Source organism: Rhinolophus hipposideros (assembly GCF_964194185.1).
Source record: "Rhinolophus hipposideros genome assembly, chromosome: 9".
Lineage (NCBI taxonomy): Eukaryota > Metazoa > Chordata > Mammalia > Chiroptera > Rhinolophidae > Rhinolophus > Rhinolophus hipposideros.
The window spans coordinates 43,279,338-43,298,316 of NC_138055.1; the positions used below are offsets into that span (position 1 = coordinate 43,279,338).

Consider the following 18,979-nt stretch of genomic DNA (forward strand, 5'->3'; position numbering starts at 1 on the left):
TTTCCTCAAATGTCTTCTCCTTGAGAGGCCTTCCCAGAAAACCTAAATGAAATGGAACCCTGACACTCCCTTTCCCATTTACTATACTTTCGCTCTCCCATTTATCCCCATCTACAACGCTATACACTATACGTTAGTTCTCCAGCTGACACGTATGTTCAAGGGAGCAGAATCTCTGCTTTGTTTGCTTCTGTATCTCCACCCAGAATAGTATCTGCATGAATGAGTCGTGAAGAATCTTGACACATCTTCTCTCCCTCATTTGTAAAGTAATGGGGTGGAAAGAAAAGTACTAATGCCTTCTAGATGAAGCTTTATATGATCCATTTCTCCCAGCTCTTTGCCCACTGAATATAAGCATGAGCCTCCTTTTATAGCTGGGTCCAAATTCTGTGCGCTGCTGGATAAAGTTGGTAAAAGGTCCCCCCTCCATGTCATGCTGAAAAACCTCTTCCACAGAGCTACAGAGCTGTCCAGACGGTAGCCAAATCTGACAGTGGGAATGGAGTTGTGTTTTCATAGAATTTAGAATTTTACAGTTGTGACTAAAACCAGAGGTCAAACGCGTCCAGGAGCTCATGCTGACTGTGCTGCTCAGCCAATAGACTGACATAGGAGTTGGGTCATAGAATAAGCATTTGTTATCAGAGCACCGGTGGCCTGAGAAGGCAGGGGGTGAACACCTCCCAAAACTGCCTTAACATTCTCCGTACAGCTTGGGGTTTTTAAGGGGAAATCTGGGTGTTCCTCCAGATTACGGCTGGCATTGAGGTTGGGGGTTCTGCATGAAGCGTTCCCTCTGGCCACATGATTGTGTGCTGGAGTCAGCACCCCAGGAACAATGATGGGAGTAGCCTGGAAAGAATACTAGACCATAGAGATTGTGATCAATAAGCCTAGGGGTATTAATCTTAAATTTCAAGCTAATTTTCTAAAACAGGGAACTGGGGGCGACAGGGGACATTCCACCTCAAGCCATAAGGGGATGATCTATTGCTGACCTATAGGTAGGTCAAGTAAAGGTGAGGATGGGGACACAGAGAGGCCTCAAATGTGGGGGTGCCAACCAAGCCCCGCTTCATAATGAATACTAAACCTCACCTGGACCAACTAACTCATTTTACAGCTACGGACTGTGAAGACCAGAAGTGCAAAGTGGCTTAGTCAAAATGACACAGAGTTAGTAACAGGGCCAGGAAAAAGAAAAAGCCCAGATTATAGGAGTCTAATCCACACCCATGACAGTCTTAAAAGGGCAGCACCAGAACTCAAATGTCTTTCCCTGATTCTGAGTTCCATCCTCTTTCTACCATAACACCCTGATGGCTCCTCAGTCTTGCTACAGGCCAAGCCCATTAAACTTACCCCCGTGGAAACTTTATTCTTCCAGCAGCCAAATCTTTCCTGACAAGCAAGGTGGAATAAGTGGCAAGACAAAGCCTGAATTCCTTAAAAGTCTGAGTTCTTCAGAAGCAATTCTCCCTTGTTCTCTGTTCTGCCATATTTGCCCCTTATGGTTTCATGGGACACATAATTCTTGCCAAATCAAAATCCTCAAACTTCCTAAGGCTGCTAGACAGGAGTTTAAAGAATAATGAAATTTCAGAGTCTTTAGATACCGACTCAATTTAAGCAACTGCTGCAACCGATTTAATCAAGTCAATAGTTTAAAAGACTGTAGTTCTAGAGATGCTATTTAACCTTCCGTGCTCTGTCTTCTGCTGGAATTCGTCTCCATATCCACCCTAACATACGTGAGCAATCAGAATCAATCAGTTCTTCCCTCTCTCAAGTCCAAAAATGAAGGATAAATTGTCCTTTTCAGTCACCAATGTTGTAAAGGGCATTACTGCCCCCTGGTGGGAACACTAAAAACTGTTCCTAAGACTGTTCCCATAAATATCAAAATATTTACAGGACAAGAACATTTTTCAAGATTATCAAGAAAAAAACTAACTCCTTAGAAACCTGCAAATTAAAATACCACAGGGTCCCAGTGACTGTTTTATCCCACCTCCTTTTCCTCCTCTCTAATCTCTCAATCTCTAGCTCAAATAGCCTCAGTCACCTACAATTCAACCATCAGATGCTCTCAAAGATAGTAACCTTTATAAAAGACTAAGATCTCTCAAAACACCAAGTGATCATTTTAGGAAAAGGCAAAAGTTTGTATTCACAAACTACAATCAGGACACAATTTGAATTTATGGAGAACTCTAATTCATGAATCTAAAACATCTGGCTTCTCACAAACTTGGCAAATTTTCTCTTAATTCCTTCCTATTTTTTTCATATTCTTTTTTCTGTTGAAAAAGATGAAGAATGGATAGGAAAGCCTCAGGGCCTTTCCCTCCTCCCTCCTGTACAAATACAGTGAAAGCATATAAAGAACCACTTTCACCTAAGAAGCCTTCCACAAGACTCCAACTTGACTCCTTTGAGTTCCAAGAATTCCTATTTTCTAAACCTGTGGATGCCAATCCTGGCTGCTCATCAGAATCATCTGATGAGTTTGTTGTTTTGTTATTATTATTGTTATTTAATACAGATTCCCAGACACCACCCATACTTACTGAATTGGGATTTCAGAGTGGAGAACCAAATTGTCTTCATGAATGGATGAAGTCTGTAAGAAAACTATAAACTTTTGGGGAGTAGTATTTCTTTTGTATTTCTTACAAAAATTATGTCATGAAAATTAATTCCCTTTTCTCTGTACTAATCACCACAGCTTTCATTCATACATTACCATCATCTTGTGCCTGGGCTAACTGCAATGGGTCCAGTATATCATGAGAAAAGATATACTTCCCATCCATTCCCTACACTGCTTTCAGAGTGATATTTGACAATTAGATGCTATTATTCCCCTGCATAAAACCTGTTGGCTCTCCATTAGGTCCATGATAAAGTTCTCTTTTCCTAGCTGGATATGCAAAATCTATGCTTCGACTGTGTCCAACAATTTAGGCTCCTCTGAACACACCACACCGTTTCTAACCTCGTGGCTTTTGCTTGAGGCCTGGCTTGAACTGCCTTTTTGCCTTCCCTATCCCTTTCTGCAGGACTAACAATTACAATGTTTCAAGACTCTCAAGGTTCCTTCCAGAAAGCATTTTTCTGAACTTTATTCTCACTCCAGGTAGAATTGGCTACAGTACCTATAATGCTATACTGTAACTTTTTGTTCAACTCCCTTCGGTAAACTACAACTTTTATAAGAATGAATTAGATCTGAATCATTTTTATATCTCCAGGACAAATTACTATTAAAGGAATGAATGAATGAATGAATGAATAGAAATGCCTAATATGTGCACAATTTCAGCTTTGACTCTCAGTTTATCATTTCTCCATTGACAAACATATGCTAAGTGAAATAAGCTAGTTACAAAAAGACAAATACTGCACTGTATAATCTCACTTATATGAGATATCTAAAGTCCAACTCATAGAAACAGAAAGTAAAATTATGGTTGCCAGGGGTTGGGGTGTGGGAGAAATAGGGAGCTGTTGCACAAAACGTGAGTACACTTAACACTACTGAAATGTATACTTAAAAATGGTTAATTAAGATGGTAAAGTTTACATTACGTGTTTTTTACTACAATTTTTAAAAAGCATGTATGGTATTATAACAGGAACTCCTATATTATTAAATTAGCTGAGACACTTGAAACACAGTAATCATTGAATTTGAGTGGTAAAAAGTCACTTTCAAAATACTTTATAGAAACGTACATATATCTTGTATGTAGGTACAATTTTAGGTAGAATTACATGAAAATTACATATTGAGTTTTTTAGTTGCTTGCTAATTTTTCATCTTTCAGTCCTTAGAGATCCACCACATAACTTCTCTATATTGTCTTATTTCTTTTTCAAATCCATTTTCTATTCCCCATTGTGTAGCAAAGGACACGATCTTCAAAATTTCTTTAAGTTCAAACTGAATATATACTTGACTATGTGATGGAACTTGAATATAATAGTTGTTTTCTGTACTATTCCATCATTATCTCATTCCACTTCATAACATAGGAAACTACTTTGATACTAATTATACATAGCTCAACTGTGTGAATATCATTTCCTCTTCATTGTCATTGTAAAGCTTAAAAATAAGCTATTATTAAAGGAGCTACTCTGAAATTTACTAATAGCACTGTTAAAATGATATTTACTGCTTTGAAGAAACTTCACTAAAATCCTTGATGATTAAGTGTTGACAGTGGATAATGCACCCAGTACTATTTTTCTTAATGTACTCTAGTATGCCCTCATCCCGTTGCCAACCTTAATCAGACCTCCCTGCGTTGTGCAAGCAGTGGGTTTGCCAAAGAAAACTTTTTTTTCCCATAAAATAATTGTTAAAGGTTTCAACTGTTGACAATCTTTTTGTATCCATTGTCAGTAATGTTAAATAAAGTAACATTTCCTGGGTTTTTCATTTCTTATGAACATTACATGAGTGAAAAAGAAAACATCGTTTTCATGATAATTTTATCCTCCTGTGCTCATTCCCTTGGTGTTTGACATCCTCATCATCTCATTGACTCTTCTCAAAACCATATTATAACTTGATAGAAGAAAGGAATGCCTTAAAAGTTCTTCCCAACATTGCACTAATAACTTCTAGAGCAAAGGATAAGGTAATTTCTTCTTTACTGTTTGGCTTATCACATTTTGAAATAATTCCTGCAATTCTCTGGAAACATGACTTTTTCCTTATATTTGTAAACATTTCAATGACAGGAGTACAGTATTTAAACTTTCCCTTTAAGTTTCAGAGGTATAAAATATCTGCCAACTTTATCATCATGTTTCTTTGTAAAATATTCCATTAATCATGACGTTTGCATTGCTTCAATTAAAAAAAAAATCTCATTGGAAGATTAGGCTACCACTGGCATCTGCTCAGTTTTGAGCAAAGCTATGAAGCCCAACTTCAAATATTCAATAATTATCAACCTTTTTTCTTCATTTTTGGTATTTTAACCTGCCGTCTTTTAAAACAAGCTGCTAGAAAGTCCTTTGGGTTTCCTGCAAGCATATCAAACTCTGATACCCAAAAGAAAGCTCAAGAGCTTGCTCCCAAATGAACACATTCTTTTATCCAACAGGCATTTATTGAGCTCCTATTATGTAGAAGGCACTGGGTTAAACGTGAAAGACACAAGGTGAACAAGATCAGACAGACCTTTCTCTCAAGAAGTTGGCAGTCATGTAGAGAAGGCATACAGATCAAATAAGTACAACAAGCAATTACAAACTCACATGAATTATATGAAGAAAGGGGGATACAACTCTTTCTTGTAAAGGAATTTTTTCTGCAGTTGGGAATCATGACTTCTGAAGGAATTCAAGCTTGAAATATAATTTGTTGGCTAGACTGTAATTAATCGAGCAAATGGAGGACACACCATGTGCAAAGATTTGTGGAACAGCTGAATGAACAAAGGCCAATGTGCACCGAGGCCTGGTAACAGAGAGCCCCAATGCCCTCTGGTCTTTGTTCAATGAACCATGGAAATCCTCTGAATTATTCTAAAGCAGAAGGTGAGTGAAATACAATTTTATTTGGAAAACATCACTCTGGAGAACAGTTTGTAGAAGTGACCAGAGTGGAGGAGAAAAAAACAAAGAGTGGGATATCACAGAAGCCTAGGTCAGAGATACTGGTGGGTAGTAGCAGTAGACATGGAGGAAGGTTGAGAGCTGGGAGGGATTTGGTGCAAGGGCTAAGATGGCACAGGAGAGAGAAGGTGATGTGAAGGATAACTTCTAGGCTTTGACTTTTACCCCCTTCATATCCTGGCATTACCTGCATCCATCTCACACAGATCCATGGGAACCTTCATCTCCTTACTCCTGCATCCTAACTGTCCTTTAAAGAGGCCTTCATCTCTCACATCCACGAGCTTCCTCTTCATTTTCAAGGCTGCTGCCCTACTTCATGTTCTTGAAACATCTCACCTGGGTTATTCCCACGGCCTCCTAGGAGTTTTTCTGTGTACAATATCTGTCCCCTTCATCCATTCCACAGCACTACAGAGTAATTTGTTATTGCCCATATTTAAGTCTTTTTTGGCTTCACCAAAGTTCAAACTCTAACTCAGCACTCAAGGTGTGTTATCACCTTGCCCGATTTGTCACTCGTTACTGTCTGTAATTCTCCTTCTCCCCATCCTTCACTTCTCAGAGAAAAAGAGAGCAACCTTCAGTTTTCTGTTTACCTGAGATAAAGGTAGCTCAAAGCCAGTCCAAGACTTTCAAGCACAGTAGAGTTGACTCTTAAACAACGTGGAGGTTAGAGGTGCCAACCACCACGCTGTGGAAAAGCCGGGTATCACTTCTGACTGCAGTGGGTCCTTCGCGTCTGCGCATTCAGCAAACCGCCGATTGAAAACAGTCTTTTGATTGGTGGCCAGAAATCTGTGCGGTTGGGGGTGCAAAACTAGTTTTTACTGTGCAATTGGTTGAATCTCCCGTGCGAAACATATGGATAGAAGAAGGGCTGACTGCATTTATTGGGAGGGAAAAAACATTGCGTGGAACCGCGCATTCAAACCCACATTGCTCCAGGGTCAACTGTACTTTCAAGAAAGCTTCTACTTGGCCCAATCCTCAAATGCCTTCAACCTGCCTCTTACTTAACTTCATGTATAAGCACCTTTCTCCTGGGTAACACTGTTTCAATTAGGCTATTTTCAATGGCTGGACAGAAAACCCGGCTCAGACATATTTACCAGTCAGAGTAGTTATCATCTCACAGAATGGAGGGTCCTGGGTGTTGGTAGACCTGAGACCAGCCTGCTCTGACATTCATGTCACTGTAATGATTCCAAAGCTGGATTCCATTGTGGTCGTTGATGGCTTCCAGTAGCAGATGGAGCTACATGCTTACTAATAAATTGCTCCAGGGGGAGTGTGCAATGAGCTTCTCCAGTCATGGTATAGTAGCAACCCTTCCCTTCAACACACCCAGGAACCAAGTCAAGAGTCCTCACTTAGATAGATAATCACTGCCAGGGGAATGCCTGGTTCTGATCAGTCTAAAGTAGGTTTCTGAACCACACTACAAAGGGGAATAGATCGACTTAATTAGTACCAGTACCTGTCCTTCTCAAAGCGTAAGCCCCGTCACCAGCAGCATCAGTATCATCTGTGAACTTGTTAGAAATGCAAATTCCCTTGAATCAGAAGCCTGGGTGTGTGACCAGGTAATCTGTGCCTTGACAAGCCCTGCAGGTAATTCTGATTCCAGCATGCTAAAGGAGAAGCACTGGCTGAGACTAATCAGAACAATTCCTGGGGTTTCCGGGAATCACATGGACTATGTAAAAGTAGAATGAACTTCTGAATTAAGAGTTTGAGAAAAATATACTTTGTCTTAGAGTCTGCCCAACTTGCAACTACCTCTCCTCTCTAAGTTAGGTTGTACTTTATTTTTTTTTTGCTGTAATAAGACAAACTTTTCAGAACACTAAGGCCAGCCAAATGATTTTCACGTGCCCATTATTCCCTATCAAATGCCATGCACAACAATTTCTAGATATTACTCACCCTTTTTTTTCTACCTGAAGGTGGGAATCTTTAATTATTCAACTGAGCTGCCAAAATGTTACTGCTCACACGGTGAGGGGGCAGTTTGCCATTTCTCACCCCCTACCCTATAACCAGTCCCTGCAAGGAACTACCAGACTTTATGCCATTAAACAAAGGGAGTGTTCCCAGCCTATGAAATACTCTCCCTAACACAAAATGATGGGATCAAGGAGAAATCCAATTACAACCTTTGGCTTATTTGGGATACAAAAGGACAAGATTTTCCTGACCAATTGATGAAAAACTGAAAGGAAGCAACAGTACTAAATCAAGGCACTTTAAGCACAGGATTGCAGATGTATTTATCTTCAATCCAAGCAGCTAGTCATCTAGTAAGGACCTAGTGATCTTGACAGGCCCTGCTTAAGGAAATAGTCAAAACATATTAATAATCCATGAGATAGAAAAATGTTGATTATGGGAGAACCTGGAATCTCAGACCCCTTTTGGAAATTTTTCTGAGTCTTTCATAAGAATGTGAAGTAGATAAGATTACTTTAATCCAGAGTAATCCACCTCTTTAAAGTGAATACATCGGAAAAAGGAAAAGGGTCTATAGTCATTTGTTCTTTGTTGCTGAAGCTCATTTTCGAACAGATCATCCTCATTTGTCTTGGGCTTTGGTCCTGATTATAAGTAGGGCTTCTTAGCTGCAAGTAACAGCCACCAACTCTAGTTCAAACAGAAAAGGAATTTACTGGAGGTTCTCAGGTAATGTGTACAATTTCCAGAGGGGCCACAGAATGGGGTTTGGAGGCTGTACAATCAGGAACGATGATTCAGGAACGATGTCCAGAATCATCTCTTACAACTGGTCATTTCTTTCTGCACTAGGTGCACAGCCCACAACTTGCACCATTAATACTGACACTCAAACTTCTTCCATCGCTTCCATGGAAAACAGTATTATCTCCCACTACCCCCATCACAGGGATTCAGTGATGTGCCAACATTTTTGTGTCACTAGCTTCCAATTCAAAGTTGGTTGCTAGTGCCTCTAATGGGACAAATCTAAGTCGCATGACCCCCTGGCTGCAGGGGAGGTGGGGAAAATGAGTGTAGGAACAATAAAGTTGGTCAGGCTTCCTGCCTGGGCATCTGTTGGCCTGGGGGCCTGCCAGTCACATGATGGAATTTTGCACAGGCGCCATTCATCCTGAAGATGTTGTTTGTATACGTTTATGTAAGCACCTTGACTGAGAGCCACTTTTGTCACTGTATGGTATAAAAGGTCCGGCTGTTTTACGAGGCGAGCTGCTGAGAAATGGGGCTGCTGGTTGTACCTTGACGAGGCTGGCTGCATCCAGCGATTGAAGCTAGTGAATACAGGCTGTGTCCGGAAACCCAGTGAATAAAGTGTGTCTATTCTGCCTTCGGCTCCATGCATCTTCCTCCAGCTCCCAGTCGCGGACACCTTATCCTCGGGGCCACAACCCACTCAGACAGTACGATAAGAACTGTCATCTACAGTGAGAAGTGGAATTCAAAAGCAGGGAATACCTCTAACATAGGAAATTTTTAAAGGTGCTAAGAAATCCGAAAGAGTGGCAATGATCTACTAGATCGAGATTTAGGATCCTCTAAAAGTTTACACTCAGCTTTCAGTTTACTTTCTTGCCATCAGGTGTGGATGGAAGAGGCAAGTACGGCAATTGTACACTGTCCAAATACACACTTGTAGATTTCTTGCCATCTTAGTGGAAACAATAGGAGGCAAATACCATAACAGTGCCCTGCCCAATAGCGGCCGTGCCATCCACTTGGAGCCCAGAGACAACACAAAAAAATCTCCATGAAGCAAACTTCTTATCAGAAACTTCAATTATTCCAAGAACAATGAGTTATTAATCTAAGAGGAAATGTTAATACGCCATCTTGTTCAAATCCTTCCATTTAAATAGCTGACTTTTTTTTCCCATCACTTTTATTTATTTAGGCATATGTGACAGAAAACATTGTGGTGCTTAAAATTTGGAATTTTTAACGAAAAAAATTACATGAAGTCAGAGTTTCCTAAGCAACAAATATTTTTAATGGAAGAAATTGTTTTTGAATTGACCTTTCTTAGTAAGGAATGTGTTAACCTTACGCAGCAGAAATCAGAGAGTTAACCAAGGAGGGCTGGCTTTTACCAGCCTATAGGCATCCTTGTCAAATTAGAAAAAATGCCTTCCTGGACACACTTTCTACTTCCAGATGCTAAAAATTATCATTATATTCTTATATTTTTAAGAACAAGATGATTTACTGCCATCTACCCGAAACTTGTTCTAACAAATACATACATTTACGTTGTCTAAAAGTGAATTGTATCTTGGGTTGGGGACTGCGTGAAAGCCCTGGTAACCATTCCCTCTCGGCAGAAAACCTTTTCAAGAACATATTTTGTTAAATCATTAACTACATGGACATATGGCATTTTAGTTAGACTATTTTAACAAAGGATCTTAATATGTAGTGGCTCAACAAAGATAGAAGTTTTCTCTCTTGCATGTAACAGTCTGGAGCAGGGTTTAGCAAATTATAGCCTGTGGCTTCATATGCTTTGTGGAAGCAAGGTTAGAGGTGGAACCCAAGCTGAAAATAAGTCTGAGAATAGTGGCTTTTCCTTTTCCTAAATCTAAAATACACAAAAACATATTAGAAGGGGTTTGGAATCATATTATCTGATGTAGTGGCCCTTTGTCTCTGTCTGTCCGACAGAATCCCCCACAATACTGCCTGTTCACAACTTCTAGGATGGACACTTTTTTACAATTAAACATCTCTGAAATAGGGTGCTTCTGATTATCAATGGCATCTTAGATTACCCGCATTTCAGGGGATGCCCAGTCAAACAAAGTGGACAATAAATGCTCAGCAAGCGTTGGCTGAGCGTTACAGTTATTAACCGTTACAGTTATTAAATATAAAACATTACAGTTATTAACCTCGTCAAAAAAGAATGGAGATTAATGGTAGCTGGGACATTTTATAATTGGTTGAGCATCTCTTTATGGTCAGAAACTAGAAAGATAACTCTCATTTTTGAGCAATATTCCTGTGAAAAGAAACACGCTGAGAGTACTGAAATTCAAAATAGTCCTAACAATTATCTCTCAGGTCTTCGTGTGGTATCTTTATTCAGGGAAGGAGGCAAAATTACAAAGTAGCTGAGTTTCTCTTCATTGGAAAATCCCTTCTTTAAAAGGGTTTTACAAAATATTTGACCCTGAAATCTAACACACACATGAAAAATAGAAAAGAGAAATTCACACACACAGAGGGGCTGAAAAAATGTATACACATTTTGGAAAAGGAGAAAAAACAGGATTAAAATTGTGTTACTCAATATATAGTCACATTTGATTTCTGCAATTACAAGAGGTGCTCAAAGTGGTTACCATCAACGTCCAGACACTTCTGATTACGGTGAACTACTGCTTGAGCAACACTGATCAAAGTGTCCACTTGCATACATTTTTTGGCACCGCCACTATATAATTTAACACAACACATGGGACCCAGGTCAAGAAATAGAACATTACTAGGACCCTAGAAGCATCTCCCATTCCTCTACACTCCCAACTTACCTCCTGCAATAGCCACCAGTCATCACTCCCTCCATTTCTTGTCCAAGTAACCAAGGTCACTATTGTCCTAACATTTGTGAGAATAATTTTTATTTGTTTGCCATCTATGTTCAAATCCCTAAATTATATAGTTCGTTTACTTCCTTTAAATGGTGAGCTTCCATACCTCATCCAGATTGGGTTATGGTTGAAAAATTTCAAAAACATTTCATGTCTAGTGAACAAAAAAGGGAATGAATGTAAATTGCTGGATAATAACAAAATGTCTTTCCTTACATCACACACAGATAAAAACAAATTTTTATAAACACTGGCCATTTTCATATAAAAAAGAACAATAGAATAAAAATAATTCATGGCAACATGTTTATTTTATTAAGCCCTACCTCAGCTTTCATTTACAAGCAAATATTTTCAAGGGAAAAAAATCACAAGACAATATTTTCAAATGTTATACCATCCACATAAAAATTAAACTTGCAGAATTTACAAATTAATATTATGAGCGGACAGATAAATTATACATCCTTTTGCAAAATCCAATCTACAGCATTTAAAAATTCATACTATTACAACAAAAGACATTCTTTCTTTACAATCTACCTATTTACATAGCTTTGCCCACCACAGACGATACACTCTTCATCATAGCTACCAAGGTTTGCAAACATAGTGTATTTAAAATATATTTAGCAGCATATAAAAAAAATAGATAAAAGGGGAAGGAAATACTACTATTAAATAAAAATGAAATTAAAAGGTGATAATAGAAATAACTCCATAGGAAAATAGATCAAAATATATATCTGTTAAGACATCAAAAATGTTTCCATCACAGAATGTATGCACAGCACTAATAAAACAACTTGACGGCATTGTAGTCCTGAGCACAGGATTTATATAGCACAGCTGCAAAACTTTGGTCAATACAAGTAAACGTCAACATTTAACACAAACCATTTAATGTTCTTAATTAGTAGATTAAAGTCAATTCCTCTGTATGAACAATCATCAACGGTATTCTCATCTTTTTTTTTTTTCCATTACATTAAAAGAGTTTTGAAATTTGGAAACCCTCTACAGACTGATATATATACCAGACAAACAGGCCACAATTTGACTAACATTTCCAATATGTTTAAATACATAAATCATCTGAACACACTATATGAACGAGTTCATAGTGGGTTGTATTACATTCCAGGTGCATTTTCTGACTGTCGCAAAAGCAGACGTATCGTAATTCAAATAATTTGAAGGTATTTTTTTATAGCTAGTCACAAAAATCCAGCCACAATAAAAGTGCGAATCAAGCAGTATATCAATTATAGGATATATATGTATTGGAAGATATTAATGTTAAGCACACAGGATAGTACACAATTTTATTAGAATACCACTTATATTCAGCAGTTGGATTCAGATATATTTTCCAGTTAATCCCATTCATAAATCTTTGCCTAATAAATGTAGGGTAACAATTCCCATAAAGACCATACACAGCATTGTCACAGTATTCAGTTTATGGCTATCTTCATTCATGTTTAATTACTGGCAATATCTTCCCCCAGATCTCCTGTGTCGGAGATCTGCCCATCTTGTAAATTGCGAGCCTTCCAAATTCTCACAGTCCGATCACTACAAAACAATAAATTAAAAATGAACATCAGAAAAGAGGAAGAAAGATAAAGAAACAACTCTTAGAATAACTTATCATGGAAACATTTTCTGAAGAGGTCTTTAATAATAAGTAAAAATATCCATCGTCCCATACGTATATCTAACAGGTACCCATAATAATGATATTAAAATAGCTCATATTATTAAGGGCTATTGGGCAGTAGGTTAGTGAGAGGCTGTGATCCCTGAGAAAAGGAAAACAAAGAGGGTGAACTGTGTGACAGCTCTAGCTTTTGACCCGGAATCACTTTCCAGACTACAGCACAGAGAGTAGGAATCCAAACAGAAAACCAGAGAATCATTAAGTTGAAGACATAGAAATGAAAATCTCAGGAGTATAAAGTAGTTAGAATTTGCAGGACCAAGTAGAGAAGGGGAGCAAGTTATGCAGAAAGAAGTATAGAGCTATGGAAAAAGAACTCCATGAATCTACATAGGGGTCCCCCAATGTCTTTGACTGAATGTTAAGCTGCACATAAAAGAAAGAGAGTGCCAGTGCCAGGCCAGGCCAAAAAACAACTATTAGTGAGTGAGCTATCAGGTGAACAATTCCCAGAGTTCACAGAAGGCTATGTTCAAGTTCCGACCAATAAAGTAGAGCTATTAAACACCTAGAATATGAAGTAAAAATCTAAAAAGATTTAAAAACAAGTCCTAAAAAGATAAAGCTGAACCACAAGTAACTGTCCAACAAACAAAGCCCAACACTCTTTAAAGGAATACAACAAAAATACAGATACTCAAAACACATTACAATGTTCACCATCCAATACAATATTACTTGACATAAAAGAAGCAGGAAAAATGAGACCCATATTTATAAGAAAAATCAATCAATGGCAACAGACCTAGAAATATCAGATAGAATGGAATTACTACACAAAGACTTTAAATTATTAATTGCCTCAGTTTTAGCACCTGTAAAATAGGGATTAGAATATTTATCTTCTAGAGTTCTCATGAAGAATAAATGAGTTAATGCCTCAAAAGCACTTAGAACAATGCTTGGTAGATACTAAGCAGTATACAAATGTTTGTTAAATAACAAATAAATAAGTAGAACTATTTTGAAAATAGGCCTTCTGATATCCTTGGCTATTTTCCTGATTTTTAAGTTATGTAGTAAACACATTTCCATCTGATACACTATGGATAAACTGAGAAAAAGTTTAGGTCTTCAAAAATAAGACCTAAAATGTCGTGGAAGACAGGTAAATACAGTAAATCATATCACCCACCAGACCTCAGTGATACACAATACTTCTATAGTCCTATAGCTCTGAAGGGTATTAAGTTATTTCCAGTAAATTATTAACAAACAACCAAAACAAGTTTCCAAAGGAATAAACAAAAGTGGTGACTTTTAAGAAAGTAATGCATTGTGGAAATAGCATCCCTGAAGCACCGAAGGCAAGCACTTTAGAGAAACACAAAATAAGTTGGCTTTGATGTACTTCAGAGATGAAAAGAAAGTAACTCTAAATGAAAAGAGGGATTCAATGTAAACATAACAAATAATAAGCAATGCCACAGAAATTTTGCAAATTTATTTTGTTTCAAAATAAAATTAGGGTAACCACGCATGTGGGCTAGATGGATCAAGAAGGTGCTCAAATTAAATTCAGTAATATGACAGGTACACTAATAATGCAGGGAGATTGTCAAGATAAATTTTCATGAGAAACTACATTTATTTGAATGAGACCAACGCCTCATATTACAGTACATATGCTTTCCTTTCCAAAGGACTTATATATAGATTATGTCATTTTTATGGTCACATCTCTCCATCTCCTTTAAGCATCTTGTTAAATGTTACTTCATCAGTGAGGCTTTCACTGACCACTTGTGTAACTCCTACCCCATGATATTCTCATTCCCCCTTCCCTGTTTTATTGTTTTCTATAGCACATATCACCATTTAACTAATGTTTACTTATTTGTTTTCTGTCCTTGTCCTTAGACTGTAAACTGGGGTTTGGATCTGTTGTATTTGCCTCTTTATTCCCAAGAGCCTGGAACAGTGCCTGGCACATAGGAAATTCATCATGAAGGAATAAATGAGAATCAATCAACCCAGCCATTCATAAAAAGAAGGAAGCGGATGTTATTACTATGTACTTATATTTTAAAGGGAGGTGGAAAAGGCACGAAGAGATTTTTCAAATGATGTGTCTTAAATGTGCAAAATGGCAAGTTTGTTATCTTTCTGGGGAGAAAAAACTCTTTGGAAATTCATCATCTATGCATGACTTTATTAAAAAAAAAAAAGAAATCACCAGGGGAAGATCTGACAGCACACTTACTAGTATAAGCAGAGTGTAATACAGGAGTAACACTGTCATCATGTATAATCTGGGAAGCCTAAACTCAGTGCCCACAACGTACATCCGAAAATATAAATGAGACATCTTCACGCAGACATGAGAATGATTGTAATAAAAGAGGGATTTCAAGGTTTTCATAATCTACATTTCAAGGTATTTGCAACTTATAATCTTTATTAAACCTGGACACAAGTCACCAATACAGAGGAAAATCATATGCGGGGAAACTTACTCGGCTGCAGTAAAAACGTGGGTGGAATTAACACATATGGCATTGATAGGACTATCGTGACCCTTCATCTCTCCAACTGGCACAAAAGTATCCATGTTCCAGAGTTTCAAAATGCCTCCTCTGCAGCCACTGAGCAAAATTGGGTGGCCTGGCACCACTCCCAGGGCACAGACCCAATCCTTATGCGCGTTTGGAACTTGCTGAGAGAAAAAATAAAGAGAAATCCACAGCTGAAGGGGAGCCTTCCAAATGGACATTCTCACACCAAAAACAGTTACAAACATTTTTATTGACAAAAATCAATTTTTGGAATGTTGAATGGCCTGGAAACTGTAAAAATCATTTTCTACACAATCACACTTAGTAATTTAAAGAAATAAATCTGTAATTTGCTCCCCAATTTGTCTCATTAATTATCATCAGTGTTAACAATAGTAAAGGACTATGATGTTAAAAATCTATAGAATCTAAAAAATCTGAAAAGTATATGAATTTTTTCAAACATTACATCTTTTTCATGGGCAGTAAATATCTCACCTTTCTCCAAAATTTACTTTAATACAACTTTGTAAACTGCAACGCAGTATATAGACTATAAGGACTGCCTCATAAAATCACTGCCTTAAACTTTTGGTAGAGAACATAGAGGCCTAAAGCTTTTTGTAGAAGATTGGAGCTAACCTATATATTTCATAATAAACAAACAATAATTATATGATCAGATTGTATGACTATATTTTATGCATAAATGTATTTATATGTACAATATAGTTACAACTGTGAATGTATGTCTATAAAAGAAAAGCTTTTGAATGTAATTTATTAATCTGTTGCCAAGTTTTTTTTCTATTAATATTCATGCTACTTCTTTATTTTGTTTTTGTCTGATTGCAAGTAGGAAAGCAGTAGCAACTGTAATATATACACACCCATAGATGTGTAAGGAAAAGCTTGAAATTTAGAGTGATTTCATCTGTTAACTATTTTCTTCCCCCTGGGAATTAGGAAAAGACACCAATATTTGATTGTATTGATATAATACTTCAACCCAACTATTATTCTACAGAAAATGAGAGAACCATTATTTTTAGATGCATGAAGATGCTCTTGTAAGATGAGGAATCATTACACTACTCTGAGTTTAGCTAACTGTGTTAATCTCTGGAATATGTATACATAAAACAAAAACAAAACAAAATGATAAACTATAACTGCTCTACTCCAAGACTGATTTTATTTAGTGAACACATGTGTGAGACAATCCCAGATCTTTCAACTTTTATCAGTGTCTATTCTCCTCTTATCTAGGAGGTATTATGAAATGTTGAATGTTGCCCTTCTCATAATTAATAAATCTGGTGGGTGATGATAAAACACTCCTTAAGAGGAAGCTGTCATTGATATTATCCCTAAACAATGAAGAGCTACATAGAGGCTCTTCAAATTCTTATACAGATGACTGAATGGCTTTGAAGTACCCGTAATGTAAAACCGTAATGTAACACCGTAACATGAAAAGGTTTTACATTACCTGTAGAAGGTCTTTTTGCGCTAAGTCCCATTTCTTGATTCCATTATCTCTGGACCCACTGAATAGGTTATCCCCTTGTATGGTTAGCGCCTCAATGCCATCATAATGAGGGGGCTCAAAATTGTGGGTGGGACTCACAGTTCCAAGAGCCCCTTCAGTTACATCGAACATCTAAAAAAAAATTAGAAAGAAAGCAGTCATTTTATTTAACTTACAAACAAGCACCTATATGTGCTCCTTCATAGAAACACATAGACATATACTCATATACTAACCAGACATGATTTCTTTTGTCACAATACTTTTCTAAGTTAACTAAATTAACCTGGCATGTACAACTTTGGATGAACCTGAGTCCTATTTTCACACTACTTCTGCTTGCATGTCACATGCTTTTAAGAAAGGCAATCAATTTTTTCATGTACAAGTGCACACACTGTATGTTCTATTCCAAAAATACTACATACCAATCCAGTTGAAATTTAACTAATTGACAGGATTGTTATTTAAACTCTATTGGGAAGCTCTGCAGTCCTGGTAGTCATTTCAAAGTGCCCTAAAGCTGTGTTTCAAAACATTTCACTCCCCTCAGTTGCCCTCGTCTCTCTTAGGTGTGACTTCCTGAAAAAGCTAGCATGATCAAAATTACATTTTTTGGACCTTTGCCATCATTCCAAAGTTTCCTTTTATCTTCATTCTCTTACTCTTCCCTTTTTTTCCCCAGATGCTAGAGTGTATTTACTTCTTCCCAAGGTTCACATCTTTGATTGGATTCTAACTTCTCCTACCACCTTCATCAATTTCCACCACTTCACTCTTCTCACACTTTTTTTCACCCCTGAGCCCATTTCCTAAGCATATCAACATGCTCAAGTCTACTGAATACAAAATTCTTTCCCCTTATCCATTCTATTTTCAAGTCACTAACCCATTTCTCATCTCAAAGCTTCTGGGAAAAGTACTTACACTCTTCCTATCACTTTTTCTTACTGTATCCTCTTTTTAATCCCTATTGCTTCTTACAGTATTTCCCAAGGCTGACTCCTGTTACCTTCTCTCTCCTTTGACCATGCCATCTACTCCAACTCCTTGAATATCTGCTTCTATGTAAATGGCTCCCAAACCGACATCTCTAGTCATAACTTATCATGAGCTCTGGATTTGCCTTTCTAATAGTCTTCTGGCCTAAGTGATGATGTCCTCTGCTAGTACCTCACATTTAACATTTCCAGAATCAAACTAAACATCTTTCTTCTCCTAACTGCAAAGTTCATAAGGTCTGAAGGCCATAATATACTCAGTATAAAAGATGGTGACGGTGAGACTTAAGTTATTAGTTACATGACTGTATTAAAATCTTTAAAATCCCTCCCAACCTATCTTCTATCAAAAATGAGAATACATAATTAATTAAGATGATATAAGGAGGAACTATTACTGAAGAAAAGATCAGGAAGAAAAAGCTAAGGTTAGAAATGGGAAAAAGAAAATTGATTAAGAGAAAGGGTGAAAGAGTTTGAATACTTCAAACATATCATTTAATAGAAGAATATAATTCAACAACTCTGTGATACACACTTTGATGTAATGATCCTTGGAGCCAGTGATAATTAGATCTTGTCCACTGGAAATCTGATCTACAGTAAGGCACATAACAGGGCCTAGGTGTCCCGTTAACTTTCCTGTAGACTGAAACCTTTAAAAAGAAAGAAAAGATAATTTTATTTGAAAATATTTTTTAGCATGCTGACACTGACTCTCAACATAAATAATCTACATTCTTTGATGAAATAATTCACTAATTTTTTTTTAAATTTTAGCTCCGCCTCTATGCAACTCTGTTCAAATTAAGGAGGAGAAAAAAATGGCCAAACTAATCTATTACATGATGGAAGTGGGAACAGTCCTAAAGAAATTATTTCAAATTGACTAATGTTATTTAGGTAGTAAACAAAAAGCCATCAAAATTCCAAAAATTTTCTAATGACTAATTTTTAACTCCAACCTAAATCCAAATAATCTGTAATCT

At 37.2% G+C, this 18,979-nt stretch overlaps 1 protein-coding gene across 7 annotated transcripts in view; it reads right to left on the reverse strand.

The window, feature by feature from the left end:
- Positions 1–11,532: 11,532 nt before the first annotated feature.
- The window catches only part of KIF21A (kinesin family member 21A), a 132,377-nt gene continuing 124,930 nt past the window's right edge, over positions 11,533–18,979 (reverse strand). For all 7 annotated transcript variants that reach the window (XM_081061333.1, XM_081061331.1, XM_081061330.1 and 4 more), the window contains 4 exons: positions 18,529–18,646; positions 16,951–17,121; positions 15,420–15,619; positions 11,533–12,818 (listed from right to left, as the gene is read on the reverse strand). In XM_081061333.1, the coding sequence (XP_080917459.1) occupies positions 12,725–12,818; positions 15,420–15,619; positions 16,951–17,121; positions 18,529–18,646 (583 nt within the window). In that variant the 3' untranslated portion in view covers positions 11,533–12,724. The remainder of the gene's footprint in view (positions 12,819–15,419; positions 15,620–16,950; positions 17,122–18,528; positions 18,647–18,979) is intronic.